This window comes from Manacus vitellinus, unplaced genomic scaffold (assembly GCF_001715985.3).
Source record: "Manacus vitellinus isolate BGI_N305 unplaced genomic scaffold, ASM171598v3 scaffold_14_pilon, whole genome shotgun sequence".
In the NCBI taxonomy this organism is placed as follows: Eukaryota; Metazoa; Chordata; class Aves; order Passeriformes; family Pipridae; genus Manacus; species Manacus vitellinus.
Window position 1 is genome coordinate 5689131 of NW_021939063.1, and position 20930 is coordinate 5710060.

Sequence of the window (20930 nt, forward strand, 5' to 3'; positions counted from 1 at the left end):
AAAGGGGTTGAGGCATTCAGGTTTGTAGCATCAGGACTACAATGTCAAATGCTGAAATTTTAATCAAGGGAGAAACTACAGTAATGTGATTAAAAATATAACTTTAACTATGTATAAGATATTGTTTAATGCAGTGGGAACTTAGTGCACAGAAAATGCCAGGCAGACTCTTTGAGCTTGCTAAGAGCAGGGGGGGAAGTTGAGAAGTAATAACTGGCATTTTTGTTCTATTTCAAGGCATGTGCTTTCTATGTGTGTGTGTGTGTGTAAGAGTTTGTGTGTACATGTACTTAAAGAAAATTGCTGTTCAAAGTGGAAAGTAAAAGCATGTTTTTAGGTTTTGTGGGGTTTAGACTTTTTGGTGTTCTGGAAAGTGTGAGTATTTTAAAACACTTGTATGTTTTAAAAAAATTAGGTAATAAGGGTTTTTCAGAAGGAAAATAGTTATTATGTCACTTTGTGTGAGGCAATCAACGAGCTAGTGTCAAGTGAGGGAATGGAAGTCACGTACCTTTTACATGTATTTGTAAGGAAGGAATAAAAGATAGAAATTTTCTACAATTAGAATAATTATGGAGCAGAAAATGGCATTTTCAGCTTTCTTTCTCAATTTGTGCACCTGCTACAGAATTTAAAGTGTGTTTGTGCCTCTTCAGATTGATGTTTCTCAAATAAACAGCAGTCTCCTCAGATCCCTCATAACTTGGAAGCTGTTTTGTGAGTTTACATAAAATCCTCTTATGGCAGCTTGGAATTTGGAGAGCGTGGTTATCTGAGAAGGCAGTCTTCTCTTATCATGACAACCTGAGAATTCGCTACCTGTGTTTTCTCTCCAAGCAATAACAGAATGAACATTTTGCATATTTGATTCTGCATAAAAAAAGCCGTTACAGTTACCCTTATGAAATTAGATGTGTGACTTAAACTTTTAGGTAATGATGTGTTATTGAGAAGCAAAGCTGGAAGTTGTCGGGAAGTTTTAATGAAAGCTGATTTTTTCCCCAAGACATTTTAAATATAAACGTGATGTGGCAAACAGATAATGATGCTTCACATTCTTTATCAAAAGCAAAACAGACAAAGAGTCAACAATCTGTAGATTCAATTTCATTATTCTTAACTGTTCATTGATGTGTTTGCATTAGTTTTGTTGTGTGAATGATGGGTAGACTTCAATAATATTTAAAGACCTTGAACGCTGAATTCCCTGACTTTGCTCTACAGCAAACAGGGAGAATGGTGAAGGAAAGTTTTTTTTTGTTGGGAGAAATGAGAGGTATTGTACAGTCTGACAATTTTTGCTCTGAGGCTGCCTACTACAAATTAGATTCTCAATAGTTTTGTGAATTAAGACAGAGAAGTATCTGACGATGTTGATGTGGTTAATTAGCAACAGTGAGGACAATCACTCCAGTTGGAAGTAGCAGTTGAAGATACCTGATTAAATAATGTAAGTCCCACCTGCTGTGCCTGCAAATGTATTCCTCAAGACTCATTGAGTGCACTTCCATCCTAAGCCTGGCCCTGACCCTGAGCTCTGTGGAAACTGAGCTGCTCCAACAAGACCCAGGAGGACGCTTGGTTTTATTTGACCTATGTCTAAAGCAACTCACTCACATTTTTCAGATACATTGATGCAGGATATGTCAGAAGGTGAAAACATGGATGCAGGTAAAAACAGTAGCAAATCAAGGATGCTTTCACTGTCTTTGTTTGTTAATTTGACGAATCTTGGCAAGTAGCCAAGCTGTGTCTCTGAAGTTGGCTTTTAGCATCCCTCTGTAGTAATCTAAAATAGGCAGATACTTTTAAGTAGAACAGTAGTTTTCTGCATTTTTAGTTCTCTCCTTCACCCTAGTTTTCTTTAGTTTCCTTTTGAACAGTCGCTTATTTGAACTATTCCTTTACATCCCCCTCTGTTGTATGAATAAAGTGAGGTAAAAGTAGAAGGAAACAAAATTACTATAAAGCAAGTTTCTTCCAAGTCAGAAAAACCGTAAAGAAATTTCATCTTTCCTTCCATTCTGAGCACAGAGGGCTTTATTTAATTCCTTGTCTCTTACTTTTTTTGCCCCCTGTTCTCCAATCACACACAGCCTGGCAGAAGGTAAGTACATTCCTTCTTATGTGCGCTGGAATAGAATGTCAAAGAAACGACTTGGGTGAAAGTATAGTGCATCTTTCTTGTTTATAGCCCTTGAACTATGAAAACCCCAGGAATACTCATTTGATGGAACACCTCTTGCCGGGCAGGCAGAGTTTTAAGGCTGCAGGTCTCAGATCTGCTGACTGTTAGAATGAATTTCACCTGATGTTTCATTCAGTGAGGATCTTTGTCCTCAGTCGTTGTTCAAAACTGTCACTTCATAAACAGACTGTGTTAGAAAGATGTTGCCACTTAATCCTTCCTAATTATATTAATATTGGGGAAGTGATTTTCATAATTTCTACCAGTTCCCTTGAAAGATGGGAAATGGTAGCTCTGTTAAGGAAGAATATAGTTGATGATCATCAGAAGAAGCTGTAATGCTGATTAAAGCAGAGGTGGCTGATTCACTTCCAGGTTGAAAAGCAAAAATGTAGTGTGGAGCAGAACTGCAGTTTTTGCCCCTGAGATTATGGCACCTGTCATGATCACAAGAAAGAATTAATAATGGTCATATGCAGATTTTTTCTTAAAATGAAGAATAACTGGGGGAATTTAGTATTCTTATATCAAAACATAGTTTGTGAGTCCTTGGCCAGGTGTATAACTACTTAATCTCTGAAATTGCTTCATTGGCTATTGTTAAACTATTGAAAAAGCTGACAGTTCAGATGAAGAGGAAGTTACAGTTATTGCAGTACTAACATGGCAAGGACTTTGTCATTTTTTTGTGAGGAGTGAAAAAGTTTTAGCAAAGACTTTATATGGGCCAATTTCCCCCAATTTTAATGTGAGTACTTGTAGATTCCACACATGTAGGATTTGAATCATCTGTTTTGTTGTATGCTGAGGTATCTGTCAGATACTGGTACAAAAGGGCTCTGTAGCTTATCTATAATAAATAGAAACTAGTAGCATTTTGGAAAAACAAATTTCTATGTTTCTAGACTATGCCAACATCTGAAGGACACACATCCGCTTGACTCTCTAAGTTGAAAGTAAAAAGCTGGATGGCAGAGTTATATGTAAATCCATTTTCTTAGCAAATACTTAGGGCAAGAATTCAGGATTTTAAGGGTTGGGTGGTCTTCTGTCAGAATGAGGGAGAGAACTTAAGCCTGAGGATTTACTGGTGAGGAACAGTGCTACTGGTGAGGTGCAGCTGAAGGCCAGTGTGCCCACCCTTACATCCATGTGATTTGCAAACTGAGTCCCTTGTGAGGCAAGTTTTTCTTGAGGCAGCACATTAAAGTGCTTTTTGGGGATAAAAATGTAATATAGAGTAATGTAATAATTTGTCTGCCTTATGGGCTCGGCAGCAGCTCTGATTCTTTTCTTGGAAAAACCCCAACAATTACATTTACACTGCTTGCTGCATGCCCCAGTGAGAACAGCAGCACCAGGGGAGTGTCTTATTTAGGGAGAGAGAATTTCTTGGGGAAAAAGGTGGCTGGGTTGTAATACCTTGTAAAAGCCATGAAACAAATGTTTCTTTTCAGGATAGCAAGTGTCAAACTACTGCATTTTAAGGCAATGCAGAAGGACCCATCAGAAGTGTTGATGTTTTCTTTTCTTCCCTGTATTCACTTTTAGGTGATGGTTGCAGAAGCACTGGATATTTCCAGGGAAACATACTTTGCAATTCTGATGGACAGAGCCTGCAATGGACCTGTCATGGTTGGCAGTCCCCAGGGTGGTGTGGACATAGAAGAAGTTGCAGTAACTAGTCCAGAACTTATCTTTAAGGTATTGAAATGATGTTTTACACTAAAAATTTTCCATGTCAGTTATCCAAAAGAATATTTTTCCCTCTTTCTCTTTCCATTTTTAATTCTTCCGTGTATGGAAAGAAGACAGTAAAAACCATAAAAATTGTGTTTCATCGAATACAGGATCAAACTTGTTATCTAGTAGATGAAGCATGTTTAACATCTGATTTTATTTATTAGTGTTTGTGTCTCCAACTCAATTAGAAAAAGAGCTTAAATCTGGTTATGTCATATGCTAAACTTTATGTCTGAAATGTTTTATGAGTGAGTTTTGCTCTCAGGAAGGTACACAGTTTTTTCACAAGTAGGTTGGTGCCAATATAGTTATTGCTTCTGTGGCTGTTTTTCTCTAATTGACAGAGTTGTTAATTATTTCTTTGTACCTGCAAGACTTTTGCATCTGAAATACAACTGTTGTAATTACTTTTTTAACGATGACTACATTTAAGTATTTTTTATGTTACTGTGGCAAGATAATGAATAGACAAGCTATTCAACTGAGAAAATAATTGATACAATCAAGTGTAATTATTCAAAAAATTGTAAAAATATTTAATGTGCATTTTAAAATTATATAAACTTCACAGTATTACTGGGCAGTGACACTCATTGCCTTGAAAATATTCCAGAATATGTCATAAAAATTAACAGACTAAATATTCGTCAACGCCATCTGTACAGTAATTAAAAGTGAAAACCTGTGTCACATTGTCTTGTCAGTGTGCCACCCTGAAGAATTATATATTTTTTTGGAAGGACCGTTTCATAGTCGGTGTGGTAATTATAACATCCCCTATAGGCAGCTGCCACAGCCTCAGTCTCAGGGAACCTTGGCAAACAGCCAGGCTTTAATTACTAATTTGCAAATGTATACTAAGTGTTTTCCTTTTGAAGTTTTAAATCTCCATTCAGATTGAATATTTAGTTATATTTATGCATGTTATTGTTGCAGGAGGAAATAGATATTTTTGAAGGCATAAAGGATCGTCAGGCTTTGCAGATGGCAAAAAATTTGGGATTCCAAGGACCTTTGCAACAGCAGGTAACTTGGCTCTACTCCCTTGGTTTAGACTGAAGACTTTTTAGCCCAGCTATATGTTAAATGCTTTCCAATAGGCACAAAAGGCCAATTGTCCATTAAATCAGGATCATTTTGACATTTGAAATGCTAAACTGCACCTATATAGTTGTCATCAGGCATTAGCAGTTTAAATAAGGTCCTTATTGTTTTGAAGTGAGAGTCCCTAGTCTTTGAAGCAATCAATGACAACAGGCTGTTAGACCACGTGGGATTCTTTTGCTTTCATTGGAATTCCACTGGAGCTCAGGGAATGACATGGGTAGATTTTTTTTTGAAAATTGGCCCTTTATAGAGAGAAGTAAAAGTGTATCTGGCTGTGTAACTGAAGCCTTTTAGATTTATTTTTTTTAACCTTCCACTCAAAACCAAAAGGCTGCCAGCTTGTTGTCTTTTCAGTATCTCTTTTCTACATAAATATATTGAATATATATTTTTGCCTCTATGAAGCATTTTGCAGAGAAGAGAGCTTGCTTAATCTGCTTTGGCATGTTTTTGTTTCTGTAGTATCAAACTCTCATTTTTTTAGAACTCCTTTATTTTTAATTCAGCAGTTTTAATTATTTTCTATCCCAACATGCAATTAACAAATGCATAATCATTAGGTTGATTAACACACATTTGAAGATTTAGCTGTATATCTAATGAGGAAGAATGATTATGTAGAACCTTTCAACCCTTGAAGAGTTCTGGTACTTAATAATTAACAGCAATATATGGACTTTTAAATAACACATTTAAATAATGCTGCAGGAATGCATTTCTTTCTTTATGCTGCCAACTCAAAGGAATTTACTGAGGCATAGGGACACAGCTTTTATTCAGACAAATCCTAGTATTTACTTATGTATTCACTAGTTCTAGGTTGGGATTTTATGCTTTGCCTTGAAGAGGCTCAGCACTTGTAGACCTTGAGAAAGAGAAGTGTTGACATTAAGCTGCCTGATTCAGAGAGGTGCTGAAAGATGGAGCAGCCTTTAATAATAAAAGTGAAGTGATTTTGGTGGTCTGGTACAAATAGAACAGATTCCTGTGGCAATAAGAGCTTTTCAGGTTGCCTGGAGTCAGTGGGGGTTGCAGGGTGGAGCTTCTTCCCCAGCATCACTGCTGACACAGCCTCACCCCTGTGGTGTTGGGGCAGTGTGTCCACCCCAGTGTTTGTGCCAAGGAAACTGCTGCAGATTTATAACTGATAATTTGTTTAAAGTCAAAACCACTGAGAATGCTTCAACTGGTAAATTTTGAGCAGGGAAGGCTTCCTGAGCAATTTATATGCTGCTTCCCAACTGTAACTCTTTAAAGATATCATAGAATCACAGAATGGTTTGGGTTGGAAGAGACCTTAAAGATCATTTTCTTCCAACCCTCCTGCCATGGGCAGGGACACCTTCCACCAGACCATGTTGCTCAAAGCCTCATCCAGTCTGGCCTTCAACACTTCCAGGGATAGGGAGTCCACAACCCCTCTGGACAAAACTGGATCTGGTTTTGAGTCTTTCCAGTTGTAATTTTTTCTGACATTGTAGGAGAAAGCTGACTTCTGGGTTTTTTATTCTAATTCACTTATTAGGAGAGGTTCCAAATTTTTGGATTGTGTACTTCAGTTAGCTGATCAGTAATGAGGGGACAAATTTGAGTGCTTCTTTATTAGTGCACTTCATCTGAAAACTTATTTCAGCTAATAGGTTGTCAGTGTGTAATGAACCAAAGGGGGTTTTTTATGTTACTGTTTTCAAGTTGTTCTATTAGTGGAAGAATGTTATAAGAACAAAAGATTTGGCAGTTGGTTGTCAGTTTTGGCCACACAACTGGGCACTGAGATAGATGGTGAGGGAGGATAGGAGACAAGCAATGAGTAAACAAGCATGCTTTGGATATAAGTTCTTCAAGAAAACATTGCAGATTGATGTAGGAAGGAGAAATAGGTTTTTTTTTTCCCTAAGTCACTAATGGGCACATACTGCTTTGTGGTTTCTGAATGTAGACTGATTAATGTGAATTCAACTCGGATCTCAGCATACTGGAGAATACATCATTTTGTTAGCGCCCAACAGTCACTTTCCAAATTAAACTTGTCATAGTAATTGTAATGTTTATTTTGTAGAAAGTCTCCAGTTCATGTAGTCTTTAAATGCACATTTACTAAGTGTTATGCAGTATCATAATGCTACATTATACCTATTTAAGAGACTATGAATATGGTTAAGAAAACAGAAATAAAAGCAGTAATTATCTAAAGCTAGTTTGCAATTTAATGCATTAAAAATAATCTATAATGGTTCACCTTTACCTTGAAAACATTTACTTTTATTTTTCTGTGTGGTAATTGTAAATCGTTTGATCAAATTTAGGCAGCAGATCAAATTAAGAAGCTGTATAATCTTTTCTTGAAAATTGATGCCACTCAGGTTGAAGTGAATCCCTTTGGTGAAACTCCAGAAGGGCAAGGTAAGAAATTGAAGGAAACAAATGAATGCATTATAGTTCTTTATTTATGCAAACTATAAATTAAATTGCATAGAAGGATGTAGCAGCAGCTTTGCATTAATTTCATTTTGTAATGTAATTTAAGCAACATTCATAAACATTCCCATGGTAGATTTTATATTTCAATACCTTTTGTTCTTTCATCCAAATACTGAAAGTATTGGCTTCTACACGTTCTGCTTGGTGAGAAACAGCAACGTTTCCTTCTCTTCTGCTCTTGTACAAAGTTGAGGTTTCCTTGGTCTTGTTTTGGGTATTTTTTGTTTAGTGGTTTTGTTTGGGGGGAGGTCGTGTTAATGCTGCTAGAATTACTGAGATTGTGTGCAAAGAAACTCGTTCATTTATGTTCCTGTATTTATGGGTAATTTAAGATTTTAAGTGCATGACTCTGCAGCTGATCAGAGCACAGGGCAAATTTCAGCTGGAACTGACACTTGGCTACACCCTTTGGGAGGAGAAAGGGTCACTGGTCGGATTTCACCATGACTACAGCACTGAGGGACAGGGTAAAAATGAGGAGCTGGATTACCTTTCACTTCGTAGTTGGTCTTCCAGCTGAAACCTTTCCTTCCATTTCCTTCCAATTAACTTGGACAGGGGTGAGGAGGGGAGGAACTATTTCAGTGTGCCTGTGGTATATTGAAGTAGAATAGAGCTGATCCAGGTGGATCACAGTTACCACCTCGCTCTTTCACTTGCAAAAGAGTTGCCAGAGAATCTGAAAAGCACTAAAAGGCGGAAAACAAATCCTGCCCTACCCAGCTTTATTAATGCATCTTAAAAGATGGTGCTCTTTGTTATAAAATAGGCTCTGGGACATTTAAATGCCCTACTGTAAAGTGATATTAAAAAAAAAAAAAGGAATATTGAAGTATATCACAATAATTCAGAGACAGTGACAGAAATGATCAAATGTATCGGCAGGTCTTTTTTTACATAATAAAATGTTTTCAGGTTAAACCAAGCTAGAAGAACATATTTATGGCTTAAAGGCATGAATTCTTCTTTAATAACAGACTGAGGTGCTGAAGACATATTTGGTGTGTACCAAGAGGGGAAATTGGTAGGGGCAAGTGAAGGAGACAAGGAGGGGCAAGTGAAGGAGAGGACAGTTTGAAATGAGAGGAAACCAAATATGGTCCTTAAAGGTCCTTAAGGAACCATGGTGGTACTAACTTTGCATCCTTGCTGGAGCACTATGAGGTGTCACTATGGAAATTATCATTTGGATAAGTTACCAAGTTGGCTTTTCTGGAGTGACTGTGCATATTTAGTGAGAAGGGCTTAATTTGAGGGATGGTAGGAGTTTTTATGCTCTTTTCTCTGAGGTTTTTCCGTATGTGTTTTGCATCCAGGAAGCTGAGGAGCAGAAACAGAGTGGGTTTCAAGCTGTGAAAGCCATCTTACCAGCAGACATGCACAGGAGTCTTCCTGTGCTTATTTCTTTTTTGCTAGCAGTTTCTCCATCTGAAATGTCTTTAAGAAGAATAAAGATGAAACAAATGGAAGAACATTGGAGTAGCTTAATGCAGTTATTTCTAATGATAAAATACAAGTCTCTGTATGAAGACCATTATTCTTGTCAAAGTAATGGATAAGATGGATTTATTTCTTGCTGTGTTTTGTATTTTTCACTTGTGTGAATTTCCATTAGGAGATACATTGGTTTATGTATTTTGTTTAATTTTGTAGCAAATTCTTTGTCAACATTAGTGGGTCAGATTCCTGTTATGCCCATTTTTGTTTTGTTTTGTTTGCTCTCAGTGTAAACTGTTGAATTTGTAGATGACAAAAATCCTACTCCACTAGCAATAACAACACAAGTACTTCATGAATATAACTTTTGGAGCTTTCTTTGATATTTGTTTAGAAGAAAAATCCATTTGTATAATCCATCATGCATGTAACAATGTGCTTTTGATGGTGAAAATGGTTTGATAAATATTAATACATGTTTTTGCAGCTACTTTGTACAGCATGGCCTTTGTTAAAGATGAGTGTTCTGTAGAAATGAGTTTCTATTAATGTGACATCGAGGATGTTCGTGTTTAAACAGAGCTCTGAAACTGCAGTTGTACTCTAGCTTTCAGTTGTTTTTGCAATTTAAGGAACTGAAAGCTTGAAGAAAAAAAATAGTCTTAGTTCATTGCTAAAAAAAATAAAATTGAAGCAGCTCTAGTACAGTAGAAGCATATAATGAACTGCAGATATTTCTGCTTTTGGCACATTCCCACATGATGGTTGACCAGGTGAAATCTAGACTCTTCCAAGAGATTTGTTATACACACTCATGAACAGTTTTCTGAAACTGCAATCACTGAAATTAAATTTGATACTGTTTTCATTTAATCTGCTATCAGTTACAAGTCAGATATTAAAAAATAAAAACCAAAACCACATCAACATCGAAAAAAAACAAAACAAGAAACCCAATAGAAATCAAGACATAGAGTCACAACTCTCCTATTTGTGTAAACGTTTTGAAAGACTAAAATTATCTTTTTAATTGTAATTGACCTCCAGATGTGTACAGTGCTATGAACACGTTCACATGTACCATCTACGTGTTTCAATGGCAATATGAATAAAAACCCAGCAGATAGAAAAACTATTGGATGCAGCATTTAAAGGCACTTAAATCTGGTTGGTTTGCCTTAACAAATCAATTATACTTAAGTGAGTAATTTTAATTTGGGTATAGTACAAGTGAAATTATTTAAATAGTAACATGATAAATATATAATCTTACAACATTTTAATCTAATGAGGTGTTTGCTTATGTAAACCCATAGAAATAATGAGTCAGTAAATGGGCAAATAACACTCTACAGGCATTTCTGTTACTGGTGTGTTTATGTGAATATTCCAGCTGCTAGCCAGACTTTTATCTGTTACTTAATATAGTAGGTTTAGCTAAGTCTTGATTTGTTTTTACAACCATAGTGGGTGTTGATATTGATGAGAAGTTTTGTATTTACTTTTTAAACTTTCTTGATTTAAAATTAGTCTTTTGGTCATTTTTAACATATGTTGGCTTCATCTTGTTTGAGATCTTTAATGAAATAATGTGTTCTCAGTAGAGAATTTAAGGGAAACCTGCCCTTTGCTGCTGGACTCCATGAACTTCAGCTGATCATATGCTGAGGCACCATCATTCCCAAAGCAACCCTCTCCCCCTCCCTGCTGCAGTAGCCATAATATTTCAGAAGCTCTGACTAACTGTAATCTCTAAATGCCTGCATGTTGTTTTATTTTCTCCTGTAGTTGTTTGCTTTGATGCCAAGATAAACTTTGATGACAACGCAGAATTCAGACAAAAAGAAATATTTGCCATGGATGACAAGTCTGAAAATGAGCCCATAGAGAACGAAGCTGCCAAATATGATTTGAAATACATAGGACTGGATGGAAACATTGCTTGCTTTGGTAAGAACAAATACATCCAAAAGACATTTGAAGACAAATTCATATTTGTTCAGTGTATAAACTTTGTTTACATTCTGACATTCAGTCCACCCTTGACAGTATTTCAGTCTGTTTTGCTGAGGTTTTCTGTCCCTCCCCAAGTTCTTGCAGGAATGAAGCTAAAATTGTGTTGTAACTGTGATGATGGCCACAGCAGACAGGCAGGACATGAGTGGTGTCAGGCTAAAGAAGAAGCCTGAATTTTTAAACTGATGCAATTGGTCTTTCGAGTAATTAAAACAAGAAAAGTCATCAAGAATCAATCATTAATTTTCAAAAATGAGACTGTGATACTTAAGACACTGCAAAAGTATGTGTGTATAAACATGACTTTCCCACTTAAAATTTAATAGTGAACTCCATTTCTCTTTAAGGAAAGCTACTAAAGAATCTGCTTGGCTATTAAAAGGAAAATGACAGTTTTTTATTTCCTGAAGTTCCTTAGAACAGAAATTACTCTGCTGTTTAGAAGAGATAAGTAAAAAAGTCTGCTATACTCTACACAATTTTTATTTTGTAGAAAGTCTTTTAGCCAGTACAACATTTCATTATTAATCTGATTGAATTAGACATTTTTTCTCAGCTTAGTGAGAAAATGCATTTACATTGCTCAGATATGTACTCTAATCACAAATCTAGAAGATTCTAGCAATGTGTTGCAGTTGATTCAGTAAGTCACAGTGAGACTTTAATCTCAATTTAAAGCAAAACAAAACCAAACCAACCAAAAGACTCCAAAACCCAAGCAACAATTGGCAACACTATGGAATTTTTTTTTAGTATTTGGTATTGCTCTTGAATTCCAAGTGAGTGGGGAGCCTTTGTCCAGCAGGAGCAACTTACTGGGCACACAAAATTTTCATCTACTTTTCCTAGTTTAGAGGATGTTCCTGCCCATGGTAATGCTTCTAGACTGGTGCAAATGCAAAATAAAAGGTAGTCTGAGATCTGTCCCCAAAACTGAGTTGTCTATGTTACAGTAATACAAAGCATCATTTCCTGCTATCAGAGTATTGGGAGGGGAGCTTAAGGAGTCAATTTGTCCTTCGTGTCTCATGATGCAATCACTGTTCCCAGAAGTTTTTGTGTCTCTGTTTTTAATAAAATCAGCAGGTTTTGCATTTCCCCCAATTACCATCCCAGTCTTCATACATACTTAGGGGAAGGTGCACATCTAAGTCCTAAAGAAACCTAAGTGTTGGTGGGTTTGCACCAGATTTTTAATTATTTGTTGTGTGGGATGTCCTTGAATATGAATAGGTACTGACATATTTAGAAATAGATATGTAGCATTTTGAGCCATGTTATGTGGTTGTGCTGACACATTTTAAGCCTTTTCACAAATCTTATGTACTTTCGTGGGAAAAATAAGCACTTGATGTTTACAATTACAGTCAATGGAGCTGGACTTGCCATGGCAACATGTGATATAATATCCCTGAATGGTGGAAAGCCAGCCAACTTCTTGGATCTTGGTGGAGGTGTGAAAGAAGCACAAGTGTACCAAGCATTCAAGCTGCTGACAACAGATCCAAAGGTAAAAGTGTTGGGTTTGGACCAGAAACTTCCTCGTGCAGCAGTACAGCTGTGTAGGACCATAGGAGCCCTGCTATAGGACTATGAATAGTGAAAAATACAGATAATGGTGTGAAAACTGAGGATGAGTTACCAAAAGGGTGATGTGGGAGGAAAAATATTTCAGTATGAAGCACTGGAATGACTTACTGGCTCCTGATTCATACTCAAGTTTGCTGGTCAATCGTGAATGGGAACTTTTTCAAGGCAGTTCAACACCAAAGTGCCAGTGTGGCAATGCTAGGCACTGAAGTGTTGAACTTGGAACATCTTGCTCCTAAAATGGAATTTGTGAGTTTTAGATACTTAAAATGTCATTCCTAGCAGTGTAGACTGAGAAGGAAAATGGGAATTAAGCAAATAGCTAATTCTAAAGGCTCGTTTGTACTCCTTTAAGCTCGAGTTTTCTAAAATATCTGATTCTACACTGCAGGATAGTCTGTTTAATTAACATTCCCACGCTGGAATCATAGCCTGGAACATTCTGACACTTCCTTTTGCAGATGGAGGTGCAGTTGCTCTTTTCTTTTTTGAACAAGAGGAGAAGACATTAGTTTGTGTGTATTGAGTAGAAGTTATTTCTAGAGATGCATATTGGCATGTTGAGGTCGCTGGTCCCCTTTGCAGACAGAACTGGAATATCTGCTGAGAGAATATTGATCAGGCGTGGGCTTTGGAGCAGTGCCAACAGGGAGTTCTGCTTTTGTGTGTAGCCAGAACTTAGTTGCTGTTGATATTTTTACTAATGGAAATCTGTCGAAGGGCTTTGATCATCTTTCCCATCTCCTGCACCCAACATCACTGCTAAAGTCCCTATTTCAACATATTGCTTCTTTTTGTGGATTTATCTCCTTTATCTCTCTGTGTTTCCAGTCATTTTTCTCATGTTCATTGTGAGGTGGTATTAGCTCCTCCAAATACCACCTTCCTGTGAAAATTACATCACTGTAATTGCAGTAGTAAGTGACAAAATGTTGTGGCTTTTTATATAGAGGTGGATTTCAAGGCAAAATCAGGAAGAAGGCTTACAGTATAAAGTAAGCACAGGTCAACTTCATATTGCAAGCTCTTTGCAGCTATAGCTCTCCTTGCATATTTTTAAAGCACTTAGTACCTTGATGGCTCAACTCTACTAGACAGGGTTATCTACAATATTTAAAACATTATTCCTCCACCATTTTGCACTCCTGTAGACCTGGGTCACACTGACCTTTTGTCTGTAGAAGTCCAAGTGTATGTTCTTTCCAAGAACCACAGGAAGAGAGCTGGCTGTCTCCTTCTACTTAGTGATCTTATGAGCTTGAAGTCATTAACACGCCTAAAAGAACAGACCTGGAAACGTAGAGAAGTGAGATATCTTGCCTGGGGTAGAAGGGAGACAGGACTTGAGAAGGGACTTTAGAATCATGATAGAAAACTGGATAGTTTGGTGCTAGTCTGGTGCTGGTAGGCACTGCTGTGCTTGGCTTTGTGTGAGTTCTGGCTGTTCTCAGGACATTACAGGAAGATTTGGTTGTGTGTGTTTGAGCTGCTCTGCAGTGTGTGCTTCGTGTGATGATCAAGGTTTGGCTGAGATGTAATTTAGTTCTGAAACTCATGTTAGTGGTAGAGAAGCAGGTGCAGTAAAGTCTTAGATACACAACTTGGCTGGTGATTATCACTATGCTAAGTAGGTTCTGCCGTCTGCTGCAGCACAAACAGCAGGTATTAATTCTGGTGATGGAGGTTACTGAGTTTAAACAATTTTAAAACAAAAAGGCATTTCAGTAGCTCTCAGCTATGTAACATCTGCATGCCCAGCATTTGACTTGTAAATGTATCCTTCTATTATACATTCTGCTTATATATTACTGCTTAACACTAACTGCTCACAACAGGGCTAGTGAAGCTCTGCTACTGAGATGAAGAAAAAGGTAGCATGGAAAGGACCTGGAATAAGGATTGATGCCGTGGCTGTGCCATTCCTGTCACTGACTGGCTGAAGATGCAGAAGGCAAAACATTTTTTTTATTTTGTTCTGTTCAGAAAATACAGTAAATGTCTGTTATTTCCTCTCTTGATACACCATGTCCATTAGCTCACTAATTTACAGTAAGATATTGAAATGAATCCTCTCTTTTTTTTAGCTGATAGTAGGGTTTCAGTCCCAGGAGTCTTTGTGGCTGATGCAGCATTCACAGTTCTACCTGGTCAGTCATTTCCTTGTAGCCTTTAGCTTGATTCCCACGTTGTTTGAGAAGATAAAAATTTGTTCTTGGGAGCGTGAGATTCAATTAATTGTTGTAAATGGCTAAATGTCTGAAGACTAAAGAATTAAAAAAAGTCTTCAGAGCTATAATATGGTGAAGCACTTCTTTTAGTTGTGCTGAGATGTGGCACTGCAGAGTTAAGGACATTACAAGAGAAGAAATCTTGCAGAAGGAAATGTTCAACTGCACTTTGAAATAGATCTCTCTGCATTTAGTTATCTTTAAAATGCCTACTTTGTATTAAAACAAAAAAAAAAATCTCACAAAAAAACCCAAGTATGCCCTGATTTGATATAGTGAAGCTGAAGATACTGGTTTTGGGAAAAATCAAGATCTTGGCTGGTTTGCTGCTGGTTTAATCTGTCAGTTGTCAGTGTCTATAATTCTTGGGGAAAAAAACGTGTGGTGTTTTTTTTGTTGTTGTTGCAAAAGGTTACCCACTGGCTTTTGGATGGAAATGCTGTCCCTGGAGTCAGTGACCCTTTTATATTGTTCTGGTCTTGTTTGCAGTCTACCATATCTAGGTTAGACAGACCATTGCAATGGTTCTGAATTCCTTTCTATTCACTGTCTAAATTCCATTTGCCTTTTTTTCTTTCTTTCTTTTTTTCTTTTCCTCCTTCCTGCCCATCTTGTTTCTATGAATTTGTGCTGTGCATCTGCTTTGGCAGGAAATAAACAGTCTTTCCTCTTTTTAGCTACTAACAGGAAAGGGGAAGATGGCTCAGTTCTGGGAGTTCAAGCTGCTGGGGGGCACAGTGGGAGCTACATTGATCTGCTTTGTCCCACAGTGAAGCAGAAGAGGTTTTCTTCAGTATTTCAGAGGTTCTGGGTGATACCTGGCTCTTCCCTGCATGTATGAAGTGCTGCTTCAGGCATCCCCAGTGAAGTCCTCACCCTTGAGTACTCTCACATGCTGTTGAGTACACTGAACAGGTGCTTGTTTTTCTTCCTGCTGAAGATCTGGTTACCATATGATGGCTGTTTGTAGGATTCAACAAGGTTTTGAAAAAAGTAAAGCTGAAAAAATACCTGCTCCCCCTTGGATCTCCCTGGGCTGCAGGGGCACAGCTACCTCACCATGGGCTGCACCAGGGGCTGCAGGAGAATCTGTGCTCCTGTGCCTGGAGCACCTCCTGCCCCTCCTTCCCTGGCCCTGCTGTGTGCTGGGCTGTTCCCCTCCTATTCTCACTCCTCTCTCCAGCTGCTGTTGTGCAGTTTTTTATGTCTTCCTTAACTGTGTTACCCCAGAGGTGCTGTCACTGTCACTGATGGGCTCAGCCTTGGCCATTTTGGAGCTGCTGGCATTGACTCCATCTCACAGAAGCCACCCCTGTAGCCCCCTGCTACCAAAACCTTGTCACACAAACTCGTACAAAAGCAAATTAAGCTGAATGCAGGTTTGTTTTACCATAGACAGGCTTCTAGCCCTGATCTTAGCAGTTGACTCCAATTAGAAAGTATCACTGAAACACAGGCAGTTAAAGGCCAAAATGGTCTGTTGTTCTTTTTCTCCTTTTCTCACAACAGTTCCCATGAAAACCTTTTTTGAAGCCTGTCATTGATGATATGGCTAAAGACTCATCAAATCCATTGATGTTAACTGCTGGCTTGTCATTTAGGCAAAATACTATTAACAGAAAGACCAGCATCTCTCTGGAAAAAATATTCCATATTGACATCTGGTAACTCGTGTCCAGGGAATAATGAATATCAAACACACACACAAATTTATTTTTTTTCTTTAACTATTATTTCATCCAAATTCATATTATTTTCTTACTAATATGGAACAGACATTCTTATTCCTGACACTTTGCCTTGCCTGTTTGCTTAGGTCAGATGCATCTCTGTGCCCACCTTGGTGATGGGAACAGTAGTGACACTGATGTGCCATTAGGTTTTGTGTGAAACAGAGGTCCTGGGGCTTTTCTTTTCCAGGCATCTAAGACAGTGACCAGAATTCTGAAAGAGAATGTCACTAAACCATAGCTTTACAATTCACTTATTTTCCAGCTGTGTTTGGTGTGAAAATAGTACAGTTTATACATCCTTATATAATAAGACATTTTAATCACTGGTTTATCCTTTTGGCTTGAGGGGTTTTTAGTACTGGTTTTCTTAACACTGCAGTCTGTTATGTGGCATCAGAAGGGATAACATTATGCTAAGAGAAAAGATTTGAGATATTCTTTTCTCAGATTTGAGAAATAAAAATAAGGTTACCATGTGTAATTTATTTGGTCTTTATCTTAGTAAATTAGTTCAGAACTGGGAGAGGTAGTTTCTCTAAGATAATTCAAAATGTCTGCAAACATTCAGGCAGTTTGGAGTGTAGTAACTATATTAGTGTGTTTCTGGACTGTTTGCTCTCACTCTCCAACTTTAAGCAAGGGCCTGTTCCTAGTCTTAGGGGTAAAAGGCTCTTCTAAGTTTGGTTTCTGAGTAGGTTTGTCTATATAGCTGAGGGTTTTCTTCTGGAAGTTGTGCAAAAATCTAGAAACATCTAGAAACAACCAACTCATTTGATTTTCATGGAATCATAGAATGGGTCGGGTTGGAAGGAACCTTAAAGATCATCTTGTTCCAACTCCCTGCCATGGGCAGGGACACTTCCACTAGACCAGTTTGCTCCAAGCCCTGTCCAACGTGGCCTTGTACATCTCCAGGGATGGGATCCCCACAGCTTCTTGAGCAAATTTTCTTCTAGAACTGCCTTGCCCATTGATAAGATTGGTTATTACTGCTGTTAGTCCTGGAAGTTCCATGTGGGGAGTGGAAAGGGATCTATTAAGTTTTAAAAGTCATAAATAAAAACCAGTGTGTAGAGGTTTTAAAAATACAAAAATTACAGTGGTCACATTTCTGTGACAGTGAGCCTCATCCTAGTTAGAGCAAAGGCTGGCTGTGGACAGTTCATCATGCAGTCTCTGCATTTAACTGACTAACTGGGAGCAGTGGATTTCTCAGTGTTACAATAATGCAAAACTATAAATCAGCAGGATCAGATAACCTTCTCTGTCACACGTACAGCCTATGTCAGTGTGCACATAATGGAGGAAAAAAGGAACTGTAAATAGCATTCAGTTATGGACATGAAATAGAGCATTAGTGCTGAATTTGTTTGAGTTGTCAGATTGCTTGTCATTGCAGACAAGGCAGGGGAACCCTGTTCTTACTGAGTCATTAGAAATCTTTTTGCTTTCTCATTCACATATCAGGCTCCCTTTACACACTTCATTACCCAGCTCTTCTTTACACAGCATGAAAAGTTTTTATGCCTTGTGTGTTTTTCCGATTCTCACAAGAGGGTGAAGCCTCACGTGCTGGTTTGAGTACTCTTAAAAGCTGCAACTGAAGAGTTATTGTGGTGAAAAATATCTGTGTGCTAAACTATATGGTTCTACAAGTCCTAACTGCTAGTCCAAGGTTCACACCTCTGTGTGGCCCTTCACAACTGGGTATCTGAAAATAGTGGCACTTGAATTTAGTGAATGCTTTTGAAAGTTGAGGCTCTGTCGGCTCTTTTTACCCCTCTGTGTGAACTGTGGGTTATAATACTCATCTACCATAGATTACTGATCAAACACTGATCAAAAATTTTGTAGTTTGTTTAAGAAATAAAGTGCTATGAAAATGATAAAAGTTATGACTCTTTCTTCACTGCTTATTACAGAGGCCTGTCCTCCTGGCAGCTTAGCACTCAGCACAGGTTTTGTGAAAGTGCAATACTATTTTCTTTTAAAAAGTCATAATAAACCTGTTGGGGTTTTTTTGTAGCAACTTTGACATTTCTGTAAGGTGTTGTCTAATCAATCCATAGTTTTTGGAAGCTGGATCTTACTATACCATCTTAGTATTATGTCCTAATAGCATGTTGAGGGGCCCTTTTGTCTTGGAGGGTGTAAACAGGTAGGTAGAGACCATCCTCTTATTCCAAATATATAAAAGATACACAGTTTGAAAGAGGAACCAGATACAAAAAGGTGAAGGAAACCTTCAGTTAACCTGGGCAATCTGCTCAGTGTGTGCCTTGGTCAGGCAAGAAGCAGTGAGGTTTAACTGCAGGAAAGTTTAACTGCAGTTTGTAGTTTGGCTGTACTGAAAATTGTCCAGCGAGAAAAGAGAGTTGAGTCCTACAGCAGTTTATTTTAGGAATTTATAGTCTACCCAGCACCACAACTTTTTTAAGAACTACCCAAACAAACATTTATCCAGGATGTTTCAGGAACAGCTGACCCTGCTTTGTGGCCAGCAAACAGTCTGGAGCTTTCTTTTTGTGTTTCAAAGAATAGCCCTAAACGTAAACCTGTGATTAGCAATTTTGTATGGGCAATAATGCCTTGGCTTTGAAAGTTTAAGGTTACTCTCATAAAATAAGAATTCGTGGAGGTAGAAAAGACCCATGAGGGCACAGAAACATCTTGCAAAGCTGGAAAAATTCACAAAGGCGTATTGTATTTTCTGCCTCAGAAATTTGTACAAATACTCTGCCTTTAGCCAATGTAGGTTTTGAGTTTATAGTAGTAATTTAGGATTTTCCCACATTTTTATTAGCACTGCATCATTGAGAAAATACAGACTAATAGAACTTTAACAAGAGTTTTTTCTAATATGTCTTTGCAGTTTTGCAGAATTAATGTGAAATGACTATTCATCTTTTAAAATACTTACAATATTGAAAATGCATTCTTTCATCTCATTGAGGCATTTTTAGAGACTGATAGCATATTGCCAATATTTATGAAAATGTGAGGACAATTATGCATTTAAAATGTGTAATTATACATTTAAAATGTATAATTGAATTGTCTTGATTTATAATCAAGAATAAAATATTTTTCAAGAGCATGTGTAGTATTGAGTCCCACGTAATTGATATGTAAATATAGTTTAACATGAATCTGCCATTATTTATAGGCACTGACAAGTTGAATGCCTTTTGGCATTTTAAAGTAGGCTATAATGAATCTTAAAAGCTGGATATGAAAATAAACTTCCCAAGCAAGAGGAAAACTTGCAGTGATTTTGTAATCATTTCCTCTGTGGCAGAATGAGAAAGATTCACAAATGTTTTCCTAGATGGTAAATGCTGTTAAATTTGTGGAAGAACCACAATAAAAACTGAGCTGTTAGGTTTGGATGGAATTTGAAATGTTTGTGTGCCAAATAGCATCTCTGTAGTGCTCTCCTTCCTAAAATGTTGACTGAAGAGCAGGTATTTCCATTTCCTTGGAACACAATCTGCATCACCCTCTTGAGACAGCTGCCATGTGGTCAAGGCTTGTTGCATTTTCCTGCTTGTTTGATGAAGGTGTGTTTAATTAATGATCAAAGTGTTACAGGATTTTTTTTTTATTGGCTGTGTTTATCAATACTTGGGATTGGAGAGTCTGGACTTTTCTGAGGTATCCACTGATGAGCCAGGATGACTGAGCCTGTGGTGGGAAGTGTTTGGCAAGTATGTGGTGATTATGGGATAGTACCTGTCTCTTGTAATGTCACAGCCTGGTATCACCATCTCACTCCAAACCAGGGCCTGGAATGAAAGGCAGTGGGTACAGGCAGGATCTCCATCTTGAACCCCTTGCCAGCATCACCTCTGGCTGCCAAATGCCCAATGTCATGTCCAGCCTGGGGAATATAATGTGCAATATAATGTATTTACATGTCTTAGTATTGCCCAGTAAAAGGAAATGCTGTGTATAATTCACTGTGATTTCCAAATTGATTAAATTTTCAAAATTTATGTGACTCATTTCCCAATTAGTGAGAATAAAAAGGGAAGATATTTTAGGAATCTCAATTTGGTAATTCATCTTGGTGAGATGAGTAATTTGTTATGAATCTATTTATAGATCACCTATCTAGTCCACTTACAGGAGAATGAAAGACAAATAATGCGATAATACAGGTAAGAAATAGTATTTTAAAAGAAAACTTATATGTGTCCTTACTTAAACTCTTCTGTAGAGACAATCATGGTTTTATACTCATTATTTTTAAGTGGTTTGAGGTGTTATGGCTGTCTAGGAAAGTGTTTGTTCTTTCCATCAAAATGAAGAAATTTAATCACCTTATCTCCATCTGTTCCTGATAGAAACAGGCCCAGATGATTAAATGTATATCTCAAGTAGGTGCTTTCAGCCATTTGTACTGGG

General features: G+C 37.6%; 1 protein-coding gene across 2 annotated transcripts in view; it reads left to right on the plus strand.

Annotated features, from left to right (window-relative positions):
- The window catches only part of SUCLG2 (succinate-CoA ligase GDP-forming beta subunit), a 92989-nt gene that overhangs the window by 32619 nt on the left and 39440 nt on the right, over positions 1-20930 (plus strand). For both annotated transcript variants that reach the window (XM_018068382.1, XM_018068383.2), the window contains exons 4-8: positions 3740-3892; positions 4868-4957; positions 7345-7441; positions 10745-10906; positions 12340-12482. In XM_018068382.1, the coding sequence (XP_017923871.1) occupies positions 3740-3892; positions 4868-4957; positions 7345-7441; positions 10745-10906; positions 12340-12482 (645 nt within the window). The remainder of the gene's footprint in view (positions 1-3739; positions 3893-4867; positions 4958-7344; positions 7442-10744; positions 10907-12339; positions 12483-20930) is intronic.